Below are 16,566 nucleotides of genomic sequence, written 5' to 3'. Positions count from 1 at the left end.
GACTTAGGGGAGTACTCACTAAATTCTTTATGCTCAAATTTAATCAAAAATGATCTGAAAAAATATTTTACTAAACCAATTTACAATAGTATTGAGCCAGTTTCGAAAAGGCCTTTAAGACAGGCTGCTAAAAATGCAAGGTTGGCTATGAGAAATTACATTTAATCACTTTGTTATGTTTTGTTTGAGTGAATTTATCGTCTCACTTCAATCTTTTTGCCAGTCCTGGTTGAAATTCGTTGAAGTACGGATGCTAGGGCTGTTTTAAAAAAAGTGTTTAACATTATTAGTTTTAATTTTCGCATTTTAATGTAAGTTTATTTATATATACATATTTTTTTTCTCTCTCTTTCTCGTATTGTGCTGAAAACGGCCCTTGGACATAGGGCCGAAATATTCACAGAACTGATTTCCACTGTCTTGAAAAGATTTTCCCTATTGTGTCAACTTTGTATTTGTTTGTTATGGAAAGGCAGTGTGGTCTTCGTCGCTAGTTTACACTCTGCACAATATAAAAAAAATTATAATTTTTTCATGCGATTGTGGTTCTTCACAATCATTTACTGAACCACAATAGAACCACAATACAAAAAATTGTGGTTCAATTTGCACAATGTTTGATTCCTTAATAAAACATTTTACAAAAATAGTTGTTTGATATATTAAATACAAAACAAGTTTTCTCAAATGAAAGTTAAGAGTGACATTAAAACTAAAAATGAACAAAAACTATTCTGTATATGAGGGGGTCACTCCCTTAGTCTTTAGGCACTCGGTATTTAGGTTCATGTCCCAATTGACTCTTTCTCCCAATTCTTTTGAATGCTCAAATGCAATGGTTGTAGAATGGAAATAAGAAGCAATATAAAACTTTAGTTGAAAAACTAAAATAGCTGATGTGCACTTATACAACCAAGCACATAATTTTATGAAACACTAAGGAATAATTATCAAACGTTTTTCTTCATTAAAAAAGGAGTCATTACACCATAGCACTCATCTTGAGGCTTAGTCTAAATAGAGGGAAGAGAAAGATTATTTCCAACCCTACCCCACATCATAGTTGCTAAATACTGACATCCAAAAAGAGTGCAAATCAAGGTAAAAAAAGAGTGATTTTTGCTCGAAAACAGCGCAAGTCAAATAATTTGCTCGAGCAAGGTTGCCAAAGCTTGCACATCACCTCTGAAGCATAAAAGAGGGCATTTCAAATGAAAAGGTGTGCAAGTTGGCAGCCATGTTCTTTGGGGTTCTAGGCGTTTACTCCCCCCGTCGATTCATATATAAATACTAAAAAACTTGAAAAGCGTGAAGAGCAGGTATTGAGGAGAGGACGACCTCCCTCATTTAAGTAATAATTTCTGTTCCTTTTAAGATTTGATGTTGCTCCTTAATTTCAGTTGAAAAATTTGTTTTTTTGTTTAATTTTTAAAGAGGTGACTCCCTCAACAAAAAGAACACCCACTTTTTAAGGAGATGAATAGATTGATCTACAAAATATCTGGGCAAAGACTGAGAAGGCTTTTACCGAGTTTTGAAGCCTTGACGACGATAAGATAGAAATCTCTAATTTCCTCATCTTACAAATACTTTCCTTGACCGTCTTACTCTCTAACAAAAGTGACTCTCTACCGAATCTCTCTACCATCATCATGTCCTGGATACACTCTAAAGGTTACCCTCGAACAATGCAGCATCGAACTAGCAGGTCCACTTGTAACATTTTGTCACATTTTTTTAATTCACGCAAGAATAACCCCTCCCACCGTGTAAAATTTACATACTTCCAGAGTGAGTGTATTTACCTAAAATACTTCCAGAGTGAACTTCTCTCGCCATGCGAAATTTTTCCGTTAGAAAATCCCTTCAACGCCGAAATCCCCCTAAAAAAGTAGTATATGTTTCTGAGTGCCAAATGTTGCCCACCAAAATTTTTGGTCACTCGAAAAGTGAACTAGTACTTTTGATTTCCATTCGAATGAACCCTTTCCCAGTCTTCTAGGACTACTGGCTTGATATGATCACCTCTGAAGAAAAAAACAGCAAAAAATAAATAAACATGCATACGGAATCTTTCTTCTGGCAAAAACACAAAGCTCCGCACTTTTATAGACAGGACCTCAAAACATCTAACTAGTACACTGGGGGAATTACTCGCCGAAGAGTTTTCCATGAGAGGAAATTTCTATGGAGGGTCAGTTTTGATTGGGAAAGTCTCTAGAGGTGCATCATCGCGCGACTGGTTAGCAGCTTGAATGTTGCTTTCTGAATATATTTATCCTACAACGCCCGACAGGTAAGTCAACAATCCTAGCCTAATTTTTGAAATACTTTTAAATTTCAATACAATCATATTTTTACGCAGGAGAGAGAAGTTGCAGGGAGATTTTTCAAATATTTTTATGTCTAAAATTACGATCATAACTAATACATGGCAAACGTTTTCCTGGAAAGAATTTTCGTGGGATAAATTTTCCGTGCAGGGGGGAGGGACTTGTGAGGAAGAATTTTCTGTGGGGGGAGTTTCCAGGGTAAGCACTGTCCAGGGGGGGAGATTTCGTGAAGGATAAGTAAAAAGACGGTCGTTACTAATACGAGGAGGAATTTACCACGGGGGTGGGGGTTGTAAAAGTGTAAGATCGCAACAACGCATGACGGGTCAGAAAATTGACCGTCGATTTTGTTCACACACTATTCGCATTTTCTGGAAATTAATTTTCCACCAATGCCCTACAAGTCAGTTAATAATCCTACCTAATTTTCAAAATACTTTTAGATTAAAAACTATGATTTTATTTTGGACATGGGGAAAATTCTCTGGGGGAATTATTAGGGGAGAGGATTACGAGGGGAGTTTTCCACGGAAGGAAGAAATTTCAGGGAGGATGGAATCTTTAAGACACTTTTTAGTTTAAAATAGGATCATTATTAACACGTGGGGGATAATTTTCCATGGGAGAGATTTGTCAGAGTTTCCTGGCGAGGAATTTTTTGTGGAGTGGGAGTTATCAACATGGGCGTTTTTTCATGGATTTTGTTTCTTTTAAGATGGCAGTAACAGGTGATAGATAAACTAGTTAAAAATAAAAATTTATATTTAAATGCGATTTCCAATCTTTTTTAATAAACTATAAATGACCACTATAGCCTCTAGAAAATTTAGGCAGTTGTAGCCCTACTTCTGTTTTCGGTATTTAGTGTTTGCTTAAAGCTCATGTTAATGTTTGCTTAAAGCTTATGTGACTATTTATCTCAATTTCTGTCTGTTTGGGTCTCATTTATTCGTTGATAGTAATTTCTCTTCGGTATAACCTCGAAATTTTTACAAGATTATATTTAAGTTCAGCTTGTGTCACCAACAAATTGGTTTTTGCAACATTATATCGGAAGGTTTGGAAGCCTACTAAGTCTGGAAGCGTAGAATACATTGGGTAATGTACAAGGCACCACAAAATATAGTTGAAAGTTTACATAAAAGAGAAAACATTGAAAAATACTTCTTTAAATGAAAATGATGAATAGTTCTTTGAAATAAAGGCTACTTTTACTACCTTAAATAGCTCTTTCTTTGAATTAAATTAAATGAAACTAATTTTTCTATTGTAAGTTAGGAGCAACATAAACTTAAAACAAACAGAAATTGTTCCGTATATGAGGGGAGGATACCCCTTCTTCAACCATAGCTCTTTACGCTAAAGTCTTAAAGTTTTTTAAAATACGTCTCATTTAAATCCAGGGCCCTTGTGTTTGAGCAGTTATTCTCAAAGGATTGTGACAAAAAGGCTAACTTCAGTTTAAAGAGCAAAGGTTGAAGAAGGGGTAGTCCCTCTTACATATGGAATAATTCCTTTTTATTTCCGTTTCAATGAGCCGTCTCGCGATCTTCTAAGACCATTGGTTCGTTATTACCACCCCTGTAAAAAAAAAAAAAAAAAAAAAAAAACAGTAAAAAACGCGCGTTCTTCTGGCTAAAATTACAAAATTCCACATTTTTGGTAGGTAAGAAATTGAAATCTCTACAACATGGTTCTCTGATATTCCAAATCTGATGGTGGAATTTTCTGTGTGATCGCTTGACTATTGAACGGTATTTCACCCCGTTTTAGAAAAAAGGGCAAATTCTCTCAGGATCGTAGCTTCTGATAAGCAGCATTAAACTTAATAAATTTTGCCTATTTGCAATAAAAATAAAAATTTTATTTTGTTGATGCATCAATTGTTATTTAAAATTCCGTTTTTTGCAGTTTCGATTACAATTGAGCCGAGTCCTCCGTGTTTACAGTTCGTTACCGGAAATTCTTCAAACAGAAATTTAGTGAATCTTTTTTTCCTTTGGTGGTATTCTATTGAAAACCTTTTAAGGTTGAGAACCTAATTCATTTATTTTTAAGTTCGGTTACTTTTGACTCAAGTCACCGCTGACTTGTAGTTTCGACCACAGTTCAAATAACAAATTGTTTGATAGCAGTTTGCCAATAAACTTTACTACCAAGTTTCATCCCGATCCCTCCACTTTAAGTGTTTTCCAAGTTTTAGGTTTCCCCCTCCCAACTCCCCCCCCAATGTCACCAGACCCGGTCGGGATTTAAAATAAGAGCTCTAAGACACGATATCCTTCTAAACATCAAATTTCATTGAGATCCGATCACCCGTTCGTAAGTTAAAAATACCTAATTTTTTCTAATTTTTCAGAATTGATTAATTCAATTACACAAGATTCGACGTTCAGGAAGTAGAACATCTTTCTTTGCTATTTAACAGATTAGAAAAAGATTCTTTGAGGGGGGGAGCTGGAAAACTTGTAAGCCTTGGGGGATAATTTTTAAGTTTCAGAGAAATACACTCAGAATTTTTCTTTGTAATTTGCTCCTTAGCTCGTTTTGTTTACCTCAGACGTACCATCCCGGGCACTTACCCTCTCCAGCCTCTTCTCTGTAATACATGATAAATAACAGGCACTAGCATGTTGTTTACATTCGTCAGTAAAAAGGGGTATCACGGACAATGTAAATTGTTCATGAAAAGACATTGAACAAATTACAGTGGCCCATGAAGGAAAATGTAAATTAGTTCAGTGAAACAACAAGAACGAAGGCAAAACCTTGAAATTTGACACCAAGTGGTACAGTGACTGAAATATTTTTGACATTATAACGTTTAAAAATAATTTGCTTAATAACAAATCCAAAATCGGCCGAAATCTGCCGTGCAGAAATACCATTTTTTTTCCGGGAGAATAGGGGAAAAGGAGGGAAATACTGAATTTAAATTTCTGTAATATATTTTTGATTGGAAGGTTGTTCCCTATTAATTCAAATCTAGAGAAAATGGCATCAGAATTGAAAATTTACATCACTTAGTACTCCATTTAAACCCTAGGTGTGGTCTGAAAAGATAAAAATAACATTAGTCTAACATAATAAAATAATACACAATTGAAAATATATATGATTTAAGCATCGTATTTAATTTAAGCATTGCTTCAAGTCTGAGGAGACTGAAAAAGACGCCTAAATTATAACCTTAAGATTCTGATTTTTCATTCCCCTCTGACCTCACTTATGGTGGAAATGGGGTAGTAAGTAATGGAATTTTCTAATTATGATTTAATTTTTGGTCTCCCCGATCTTGAACTAACCTCTTTCAATTAGAGATTTTTTAAATATTGGACTACTGTGACAATGTAAGTCATAGTAGCTGAGAGGTTGCATTTTTATATATTTTTCTTTTCACAAAAGGAGCTCTGGGAAACAGTGTTCAAACCCCTTTTACTCTGATTAAAGAGTCGAAATGGATTCTTTTATCAGGAAACACTTAAAATTAATAACTAATTAATAACAAAAATTAATATAATTATATAATTATCATATTAATTAATATATAATATTAGATAAATTTGATATTAAATAATACATAATAATTAATAAATTATATATAATTAATTAATATAATTAATTACTATAAGATTAATTAATTAAAATCAATAACTTAAAAGCAAGAAAAGAAACGCTACCTGTGAACCATGCAACGATCCAAAGGAGGTTGCACTGGTTTGGGCAGATCGACTAGCATTTTGGATGAAGGATGCAGGACTACTTAGTACTTCAGCTACGGAACTTGGATAATGAGACGGAAAACCGGTGGGGGCTGAAGGACTAAAGGATGTACCTCTGAGAACACCAGGACTAAGATAAAGAAAACAGATTGTGAATCATTTGCTAGAATAAAGCAATGAGTTACTAGGGGTTTTGCAGAAACTAGTTGTACATTGTTGCAGTTGGCTAGCAATCACAGTGTATCTGGTCGACGATTTATTTACAGGATACACAAAAAAAAAGAACATATTCATAACAGAATCAAGGGAATTAACCACATGTTATCTGTAGAACATAGGGTTAAAGCTAGAGACCAAAACCTTGAGACCCTTCCCCTCGGCCCCTAAGGAATGTACCTCTGAGAATACCAGTATTAAGATACAGAAAAAAGATCCGAAAGTAGAACCTATAGTATCGAAACAACGAAATTAGTTTGGATGCTATCTGTAGAGCATGGTATTGAGACTAGAAACCTAAACTTCAATACCCTTCTCCTCTGATCCTATCCCTAAGTTGATGCTGTAGGATCACTTGCCCCTCCCCAGAGGTTGATGAGAATTTTAGCACAGTTCCCACATTCAATCCCAGGATATTGTTGGTAAATTGTGTTGATCACTTGGTAACACAAAAAATCTTATGATTTAAGTTGCTACATAATGGTGAGTCCCAATTTTATTGCCATAGGAGCACATGGTGCAAATATATTCTGGTGATTTGAAACAAAACAGTTTAGCATCTCCCTCTCTCCCAAAATTAAATCTGAGGTTCTCTTTACCTGCTCTCTCCTGTATTTCTCAAGCAGTAGCTCACAGTTTCATCTTCATCCCTTGTGACTTTTCGAGGAAATTGCAGATGTGTTATTTCGAAGACGTGGAAACACTATCTTTTGATTTACCCCTGCATCTTCACCCAAGTCAAAACTCAATATCCAATGGATCACACGTCTCCCAAACCCTTCCCTGAATGCCATTCTCAGTAGTCCTTGATCCCACAAGACGTTACAGAGGCATTGGAGATAATTTAAAACTCAGATTTACATCATGTCATTTGATATACACACGTCAGTGTTTCAAACCCTATAATATACTCATAGGAATCGCCAGGATTTTTGACCTAGCAAATTATCTCTTGGAGCTCCTAACTGATCAGACGACTGAAACCAAATATGACAAAATTCTTTACTAGAACCTACCTGGGAACAATGGTTAATTTATATAGCTTAGGGCTATTGCCCTTCGGCTACGGGGATAATTTCCTACTCATTCTGTACTTGAGGCTGAGCATAAGCGTGAGTTCTTCTTGGTGTCGAACGGTTTCGTCAAGGCAAATCTCTATCCTTCGTGAGTGGCTCGACTAGCTAAAATCTAAAATTGTCTCAAATCCTCCTATACTTTCTGAATCCACGGAACAGCTCAGAACCAGTTGTGTTAACAGGCATTCACGTTTTCTTCTGCCCCCTTGCTTTTTCTTTTATTCCGATCGAGGGGAAAACATTTAGAGGCTTATCAAACAAAAGCGCTTTCCACCTCTATCAGGACACGCCCAAACCACTAATGTTTAAGCATAGAGAAAACATTTCAGCAAATTTGAGCGTTATTGAATCTAAAAAAAAATCAATGTTTTGTGAGAAAAAAATCCATTAAATTTTTAGTGTTAATCCTTATATTTGGGTACAGTCCTGATGAACGTTCACAGTTAACTGCCAATCGAGTACTTTGAAACTAGAGAATCCAAATATATTGAAAGCAGATTAAATTTAATTGGCATCTGAATGGTTATTTTTTTTAGTAAAAATAATGTTGCTTCGTTTTATTAGAACGCCATCTAATGGGTGTATACTATCTAAAAATGCCAGAGTAGTGGGCACAAGACAAGGGAAAAGACAATGAATCTCACCTGCTATAAGGATTCGTGCTGAAGAATGACGGGAACCCCTTCGAAAGATTGCTCAAAAATGACATCGAAAGTCCCGTAGTCCTATATGGTCGTTTCATCCGTCGCCTTCGTCTGTAGTTACCATTTTCAAACATATCTTCGAAGTCAGGAGCTGGAATAAAAGTTTAATAAGGCTGTTTTAGGCTCAAACAAGGCCAAGGCTACACAGATGATATTTTATGGCTGGAGAGAGGGACTGAAATAGATCGAAGCAAAACAAAACAAAATATTCTAATTATATAGAAAATAATGACAGATAAGGTTTCAGATGGAGGGGTCAGGGCCAAATCCCCCACCTTAGGTATGTGTTTGGTCAATGCCATTAGCGTTTGAACAACATTTTAATTTGTTTTGTTTCTTTCTCAAATCAAAGATTATTCTCAGAACTTTTCTTTTATGTGTAAAGAGCAAAGAACAAGAAACCGGATGTAGATCTAGGTTGCAGATCAAACACAGGGTCAATTTGAGGAGGTCACATAACGCTGTACTAAAAAGCACTCGGAATTTAATGACGTATATTGCAGAATTTGATTCTAAGTTTGAATTTTTATTTGAAATATGCCTAAAGTCCTTCGTTTTTGTACTCTTTTCAGCATAAGCTTTACCTTTAATATAGACAAGGTTAGGGAAAATTCTAGTGGTTACTGAAAAGATTATAAATCAAACAGTTCGTGGTAATGGACTGTAAGTAAGGAGCAATGTGGCTCAATAGTAACCAAAACTCTAAAAAATAGAGTCTTAATGGCAATAGATACATCAAAAGAATGGAATTTTATTTTTATTAAAAATACGTAAAATTCATCAAATTTAATGGTATCCATCACAGTCACGAGCCTGAAGAAATTTGTCAATTTTTGAAAAAGAGGGAAACACCTCCAAAAATTCAAATGGTCATAATGAAAATTACACTATCAGATTCAGAAAACCAGAGTACCCTACTATAGAGCCAAGATCATGTCTGTCAAAATGTGGAATTTTGTGTTTTTAGACAGACGAAAGATAACTTAGAAGACCACACTGCCTTTCCATGACGAAAGTAAAACAGTTCAAAATAGGGATGAAACCTTTTTATTGACAGTGAATAGATATAAAATTTATTTAACTGGATATTTCGAACACATATACAGTGTTCATCATCAGCAGTAAAACAACTGCTTACCAGTAAAAGCAGTAAACAACAACAGAGTTTTACTGCTGATGAGGAACACTGTATATGTGTTCGAAATATCCAGTTAAATAATTTTATATCTATTCACTGTCAATAAAAAGGTTTCATCCCTATTTTGAACTGTTTTGCTTTCGTAGACGAAAGATCATGGATGCGTGTTTATTTTATTTTGTTTTGTTTGTTTGTTCTCCCCAAAGGTGACCATATCGAACTAATGATCGTAGAAAATCAGGAGAGGGCTCATTTGATTGGAAATTGAAAGTTCTAATGCCGTTTTTAAGTGACCAAAAATATTGGAATGATCCTTCCCATGCTCATTTTTTCCCAAAGTCACCCGATCAAAATTTTGAAATAGCTATTTCTTCAGCGTAGTTGAAAAATCTATTAACTATGTCTTTGAAGATGACTTAATCCCCTACAGTCCCCGGGGGGGAAGATTACAAGTTAAGAACTGTCCAATGTTTATACATAGTATTGGTTATTGGGAAGTATACATACTTCCTAGTATACATAGCTTTCAAAGGTATTTTTTCCGGTGGAGGGGGGGGGGGTTGTGGGATGATCTTTCCATTGACTAATTTGTGATTCAGGAGTCATTCTTAAGCAACTGGAACAAAATTTGAACTTTAGCATAAAGAGCGAGGTATTGAGGAGGGGGTAACCCCCCTCATATACATAGTAATTTTTTTTCTTTTTAATTTTTAGTGTTGCTCCTTACTTTCAGATGAAAAAACTTGTTTGTTTAAATTTAATTTCTTTATAAGGTATGACATGATAAATGCTCCAAGTGACTGTAAGAAAAATAACACTTAACGGTTTGAAAAGAGATGATATTTTATGCAAAATACATTTTGTAGGACAGGGGAAGATTTAAAAATAATATTTTTCTTTTGAGAATTCCAAGTATTATTTTTTTGTAAGGCGAACACGTAATTATTTTTGTAAGGGAGAACATATATTTAAGGACAGGACGAAATTGGTTGAACCTTGCTTTTTTTGCTTACTTTTTTTTGGGGGGGGGGAAATAAGTCCAAGGCCTAGGAAAACATATGTCACTTAAGACCTGGAAACTGGGTGCTTTGCCTCATCCGTCTCCATTTGGTGAGGAATAGACAAAAATTTATGCGACAAAAAGAAAAAAAGAATAGGAATTTTTATTCACAAAAAAAAATGAAAAAGGAGGATTTTTCAACTGCAAACTGTTAAAACGTAAACTGTTCAGCTGTTCTTGTCATATAGTGTAGACTCATCAAGACACCTACAAAAAAGTACAACGTACCGCTGAACTGTCTTAGATTGTTCATCATTGGGAAATTCAAGCAAGGTGAATAACTTATTTTAATATCTTGGTTTTAGTAAAAGACCAATGCACTTTAAACAATTCTAAATTTTTAAGTGATCAAATAAAATGTTTGATGGGCGTGAATTTTACGAGAGATTGTTCATAGGGGGCAAAGATCCAGCTAATGAAGGGGCTTATTTAGCCTGCTTGATTAGAATATAGCTTTGGACTTGCTTTTGAGGAATTTTGAAGGGACCAACCCGCAGTCTATGGGGAAGGACTATTTACCCTTGCTTTTTAACTACGTTCATAACCAAGTATTGCACCACAACCCTAGTTCCGGCTTAAGAAAGTGGCCCCCCCTCGAAAATAATCCCGGAAAATACCCCCCCCCCCCATGGAAAATCATTCCCGAAAATATTTCCTTAAAAATACTTCCGACTTATATATTTCGACTTAAAAAATCTAATAACTTTCGGCTCATAAAAAAGGGACTAAAAATCCTCAATTTCTGATCTAATGAGCACCCTCCGAATTTTCTGCAACCATCAGGTGGAGGTGTGGATGAAGAAGGGGCAGTTTCCCTCCTATACACTTAAACTTATACAATAGAGTTCTCTGACTGGTTGGAAGTTAGGGAGGAAGGGAGATACCTCAAAGGTTGCATTAAAATGAAGAAATCGTAGTTTTCATTTAGCCTTCAGAAAAATACAGAATTGGTTCCATTTATTTACTCCCCCCCGCTCTTCCCCAGAAAATACCCCTTTCAAAAATCTTCCCCTGGAAATACCCCCTGAAAAAAAGCACCCCATAAAAATACCCCACGCAAAACATTCTCCTGGAAAATACCTATCCCCCCCGGATGCAAATATTCACCCCCCATCGAAAATATATTCCTTCTGAAAGGAAATTATCGCCAAAAATTTTCTTCCCACTGAAAATTCCCCTAGACAATGCCCTCCCCCCTGCAGAAAACTCCCCAACGAAAAATGTCCGTATATTTCTCAATAAAAGATACTATCTGTAAGCAATTGACAAATTATAAAACTTAAAGAGGCCTTCAAATTTCTACAATGGGGGTCTCTGATTGTTTCGTAATGAGGAAAGGAGGGATGTACCCCAAAATGTGTGTTTTAATGTTATAAAATCCGAGCTCTCATTGAGCCATTAGATAAATATAAAATTAGTTCTAAGGGACAGACGAAGGGAGGGTCGAGTTAGATATTGATCTATAATCCCCAGAGCTGTAACTAGGATTTCTTATGGGGGATGGGGGAGGGGTTATATTTTCGACGGAATGGTACAAAAGTAACTTTAAAAAACGCATTAAAAATGTGAAACCGATATCTAATCTATTATGATTTCTGGGAATATTTCTGGTCTATAATGTTATTATGAAAGTAAATAGTAACATTAAACCGTAAAGTGAGCAGAATTTATTCCGTATAGGAAGGACGATTCCCCTTCTTCATCCACACCTCCCCCTTATGGTCGCAGAAAGTTTGAAAAACTGAGAGTTTTAGTAATTTAGGGAGAGATTGAGAGATTTAGCGAAAGTAATTGAAGTTCAACCAGCCGGTGGGGTGTATTTTCTGCAGGTGGAGGGTATTTTCCACGGAGGCAACCCCTTATATCAGACCTTGAGAGATCTAGTCTTTTATTTTATTAGTCGAAAGTGGTTGGAGGCTAGCTGTACACGAGGGATATTTTCCAGGGGGAATTTTCAGCTATATATTTTCCAAGGGGTGTTTTTCGGGAGGATTTTTTGCAGTTTTGTATCCAAGGGTATTTAAAGGGGGTATTTTCCACAGGGGTTATTTTTTAGGGTAGAAGGGGGGAAACGCTTAGTCCCTAAGATAGTAGTCATAATGCTCAAGTTGAGCTTAAAGCGTTGTTAAATTGTTTTGAAAATTATTAGTTTAATAGTTCTGTTTTTATTTTACTTCGGGCGCTAGCACTTTGACTTTTTAAAATTAAATGGTCGTGGCTCTTTTTTTTCGTTTAATTTTTGACCTAGATATCCTGTATTCTATGATTACGATCTATACTATAAATACTTTCAATTGTGTACTTAATTTAAGCTACAAACCTGAAAAGTCAGAAAAAAAACACAACAAAAACAGAAGCGTAACTTCACAAAAACGAGTGAATGAGAACGGGAGGCCTAAACTGCACACTGTGGTCAGCGGACGGTGACAACTTCAAGCTATATTTGTGAGGACCGAGCTGTCAACTAAGGCAAGTGGAGGGAGGCTATATTTAGAGGATAGAGCCTCTAGCTAGCACAGTGAGGCGACAAAAAACTGCTAAAAGTAACTCTATGCTAGCTAAAGAACCGATAAAGTCAGCTCTTTTTTTTATCATGTAGATAAATCATATATGCATCCTTTTGAAAGTTAAGCTAAATCAATAAAACTAGAAAAATTAACTTTTCACGCAGGATAACGTTTGGAGTCAAACAAATGGACATTAGCTAACCAAAAAAAAAAAAAAACACACAGAAAAGTGGTGTCATGATAACATGCCTACAAGAGCCACAGAGTCAAGCAAGCAAATAAAGCAAGCAGAAGTAGGAGGTACAAGGCTAAATTTGCAAGGTTCAAAGAATGAAGCCCCCCTCTGACAAGGATTAAAGTCTCAAGTGAGAGGAGGGTGGTGAAAAAAGCTTGGTCCTTTGGTAATATATAATATTACCTGGGGTATATATAATATTACCTTATTATTATATGGGCAATTTGGGCATGATTTGGTTTGATTTGGGCAATTTACTACCTGCTTTGAATGTCTATCCTTTTTAAGGACTTAAGCTATAAAATCTTGGAGCCACTCTCAAAAGCTTGCTTAATAAACATATTTCGAAATAACATTTTAATCTCCTTCAGAGCCTAATGTATGTAAGTCAGAGTATACCTTAAAAAGAATAAAAAAGGATAAAATAAATACAGTCAACACAAGAAAAAAGAGAAGAAATTAGAAGCTTACAAACTATCCAATAGTTTCCTTTTCTGTCTCCACCACCTTCTCTAGGAATTTTTTGAAAACATTCATTTAAGCTCAGGTTGTGTCTAATGCTGTTTTGCCAACCTTTTTTGTTCCTTTCAAAATATGGAAATTGCCCCATAATATAGTTGTATATCTCCGACAGCGTTAATCGTTTTTCTGGACTTTCTCTGATAGCCATCGCAATCAAGGCAACATAGGAGTATGGTGGCTTGACATTTGAATCTGGCTTTGCCTTGGCTATTAAAGGTTTTCGTTCTGGCTCGGGCTTAAGTTCTGAAATACTCGAACAACTTGATGAAGAGCTACAGGGTGACACCGGTGGTTTTACTGATGATTGATTATAGGCCCTGCTTTCGTCTTCATAGTCGTTTTGTGGAGGTCCTTGATAAAGAAAAAAAAATCATTTTCCACAGATTTTTGAGTCTGGGGACAGGTGAGTCTGAACAGGTGAGAAAATGGAGCTATACCCACAATACCCAGCTTCATATAGCTAAAACCCTACAACCAGATTTAGATTTTACCACCTGTATGGCCGCTCAAAATCAAATTCCATTATGTATACTACACAGTCTAAGCAATTCTTTTACATTCTTATTTTTTTTTAATTGCTGATGACATTCTTCTATATAAAATATGCTATGATGAACCAAAACAGCAGAGAAACCAGAAACATTAATAGGAAGCACGGGGGGGGGGTATAGGAAAGAATGATAGTACTCACGTAAGGTAATAGGAAGGCATTCATATAGCAAGAGAGGAAGACCCCCCAGACCGGCTTCAGAATTTGAAGTTGAAATTCATTTTTCACTGTATACATAATAAAGAAAGAAAATAATAAAATAAATAAACCTGCACGAAAACGAGAGGGGATGTTTCTCGCAATACAGGTCTAAATGACCCTGCCATGGCAAAAATGTCTAGAGAATTTAATTAGTATCCCGATATTTGCTACTCAAAATACTTTTCTGAAGCTTAGTGACCCCCTTATATGGGTCCTGGCTGTATATACTTAAAGAAGTAAATGTAGTCTAAATTAAAAGAATAAAAAACAAGCAGGAAAATATACTTTGTCGTAAATGAGAAAATATATCTAAATTTCTCCTTGAAGAATCTTTGACGAGAAGTAAAAGGAAGACGAGGTTTATTTTCTACACAGTACTGTTTGAGTATTTAAGCGCTTGTTTTAAAATGCCTGTGTCAGCCTGTCTGCAGAGGGGAAGACTTCATTAATTCTATTTTGATACTGTAAATGCGTTCGTATGTGTAATTTTATGAAAAATATGAGAGAAATTTTACCTTGACTGAAGCTCCGTCCGTCCTCAAGTGTCGCTTTGGGGTCCTTTCTGTCGCTATTCTGTTTTTAACTCCTATATGCTTTTTGCCTTCTGTCAGGCGGAACAAGTTTTCACTTGTTGTGCGACGCGAAATTGTCTTTCCATCTCTTTAGAGGGCACCTTCTAAGGAGAAAGCCATGTTCACGGTTTTAAATCCTATTTTCACGACCAGACTGCTTTCCATACGTTTTATGTGTCCTGGCCATCTAAATTGTTGCAGTTTATTCTTTCGGGAATGGTATGTTTGATGGTCAAACTTTGGAGAAGCTGGGTATTGGAAAACCTATATTGGTAAGAAATACCAGAAATATGTCTTTGTCATCTTGTTTCAATGGCGGCGAGGTGGCACTGATCACGTGTTTTAAGAGTCCACTCTTCACACGCATAAATGACGATAGGGATGATAATCGGCTTAGATGGTTCCACTTTCAGCGTTGTTAATATGTTTTTGTCATCAAGGTGGGCAACAGAGCTTCAAACCATAGTTAGTGAGTTGCGAGATATATCTTGATGTCCTTGGAGTTGTTACTGTTAAAAGTGAGAAAGCTGGTGGCTGGACTTGCTCGGTAATTAGATTTACGTGAGCACTGTATGGCTTTCGTTTTTAAGGTTTTTGATGGACATTTCAAAAAGGATGATGATCTTACGATGGTAATATTACCTGTCAAGCAATGGCATGATTTTGTCAAAGTCCTGAGGTTGGGGGCAAGGTCAGAGCCAATTTTCCAAAGCAGGTGAAAATGATAGTGAAAACAGAAAAATGAGTCAGAAAAACGAGCACCATAAAGGCCAAAAAAAAAAAAAAAAAAAACACTAAAGAAAACTGACCCGTTTCTGTGGATGCTTGAATTATGCAGGCTTATATTAGTTTCGACAAGATTTGAAGAAAATAAATTTCAGCAGGGGTAGGAAGGGAATTGGGTTCTTAGGGGGGGGGGGCAAACTGAGATCTTGGAGGGGCAGCTCAACACCCTCCCCTGCTCAATAGCAAATTAAGCCTCTGTTTCAGCTGCCCGGGAAAAACAACGATCATTGTGGTACTTGTGTGGTGATGTCGGTGGTATCAAATCGATTCCTTCTTCCCGTAAAACTGGCCATAGTGGAGTTAGATCTGTAGAGGGAGCAGAACTTTGAAAATCTACAGCTCTCATTGAGAACATAAGAAATTATAAGCAAAACCGAAAGAATCTGTTTTTGGGGTGAGGGGGACAGTTCAAGTATTTTGTTTAGTCTGTAGGGATTTCAGTAATTGTATTTGTAGGAATAAGTGAAGATGAAAAGGTGACGTTGGGTAACGAAAAGATTGTTCAGGTGGGCAATATCACTTACCTTGGCAGTATTATTAGTAAAGACGGTGGAGCAGTGAAGATATTAAAATTAGAATAATCAAGGCTCAGGGTGTTTTTTGACAGTTAAAAAAAAAGTTTGGAAGAATAGGAAGATAGGTCTGCAAACCAAGATTAGAATAGTGGAAGCTACAGTGATGACAGTGGTCAAATTTGGGTCTGAAGCATGGGCGCTCCGAAAAGGGGATGAAAATTTATTAGAAGTTTTCCAGAGAAATTACCTGCGGATTGTTCTGGGTACCCGGCTGACTGACCGTATTTCAAACAGTAGATTGTACGAAAAGTGTGGTTCAATCCCGCTTTCTAAGGCTATAATAAAAGCAAGGTTGAGATGGCTAGGCCACGTTCTGCGGACGAAGGATGACAGATTGCCGAAGATTGTCCTTTTTGGCCATCCGTCTGG

At 36.2% G+C, this 16,566-nt stretch overlaps 1 protein-coding gene and 1 long non-coding RNA gene across 5 annotated transcripts in view; one reads left to right on the top strand and one right to left on the bottom strand.

The window, feature by feature from the left end:
* The window catches only part of LOC136025043 (forkhead box protein I3-like), a 74,322-nt gene that overhangs the window by 7,841 nt on the left and 49,915 nt on the right, over positions 1–16,566 (bottom strand). For both annotated transcript variants that reach the window (XM_065700717.1, XM_065700726.1), the window contains exons 3-5: positions 13,463–13,864; positions 7,992–8,142; positions 6,014–6,185 (exon numbers count right to left, since the gene is read on the bottom strand). In XM_065700717.1, coding sequence (XP_065556789.1) covers positions 6,014–6,185; positions 7,992–8,142; positions 13,463–13,864 — 725 coding nt within the window. The remainder of the gene's footprint in view (positions 1–6,013; positions 6,186–7,991; positions 8,143–13,462; positions 13,865–16,566) is intronic.
* Positions 230–16,566, top strand: part of LOC136025051 (uncharacterized) — a 70,553-nt gene continuing 54,216 nt past the window's right edge. Inside the window, exon 1 of one of the 3 annotated variants that reach the window (XR_010617007.1) lies at positions 230–311. This is a non-coding gene — a long non-coding RNA (uncharacterized LOC136025051). Of the gene's footprint in view, positions 312–2,153; positions 2,297–16,566 lie in introns of those variants that run through there. The other 2 variants (XR_010617009.1, XR_010617005.1) reach the window with 2 other exon arrangements.

This window comes from Artemia franciscana, chromosome 1 (assembly GCF_032884065.1).
Source record: "Artemia franciscana chromosome 1, ASM3288406v1, whole genome shotgun sequence".
NCBI lineage: Eukaryota > Metazoa > Arthropoda > Branchiopoda > Anostraca > Artemiidae > Artemia > Artemia franciscana.
Note: the sequence above shows the minus strand (reverse complement) of the source record. Positions and strands in the feature narration are given on the sequence as shown.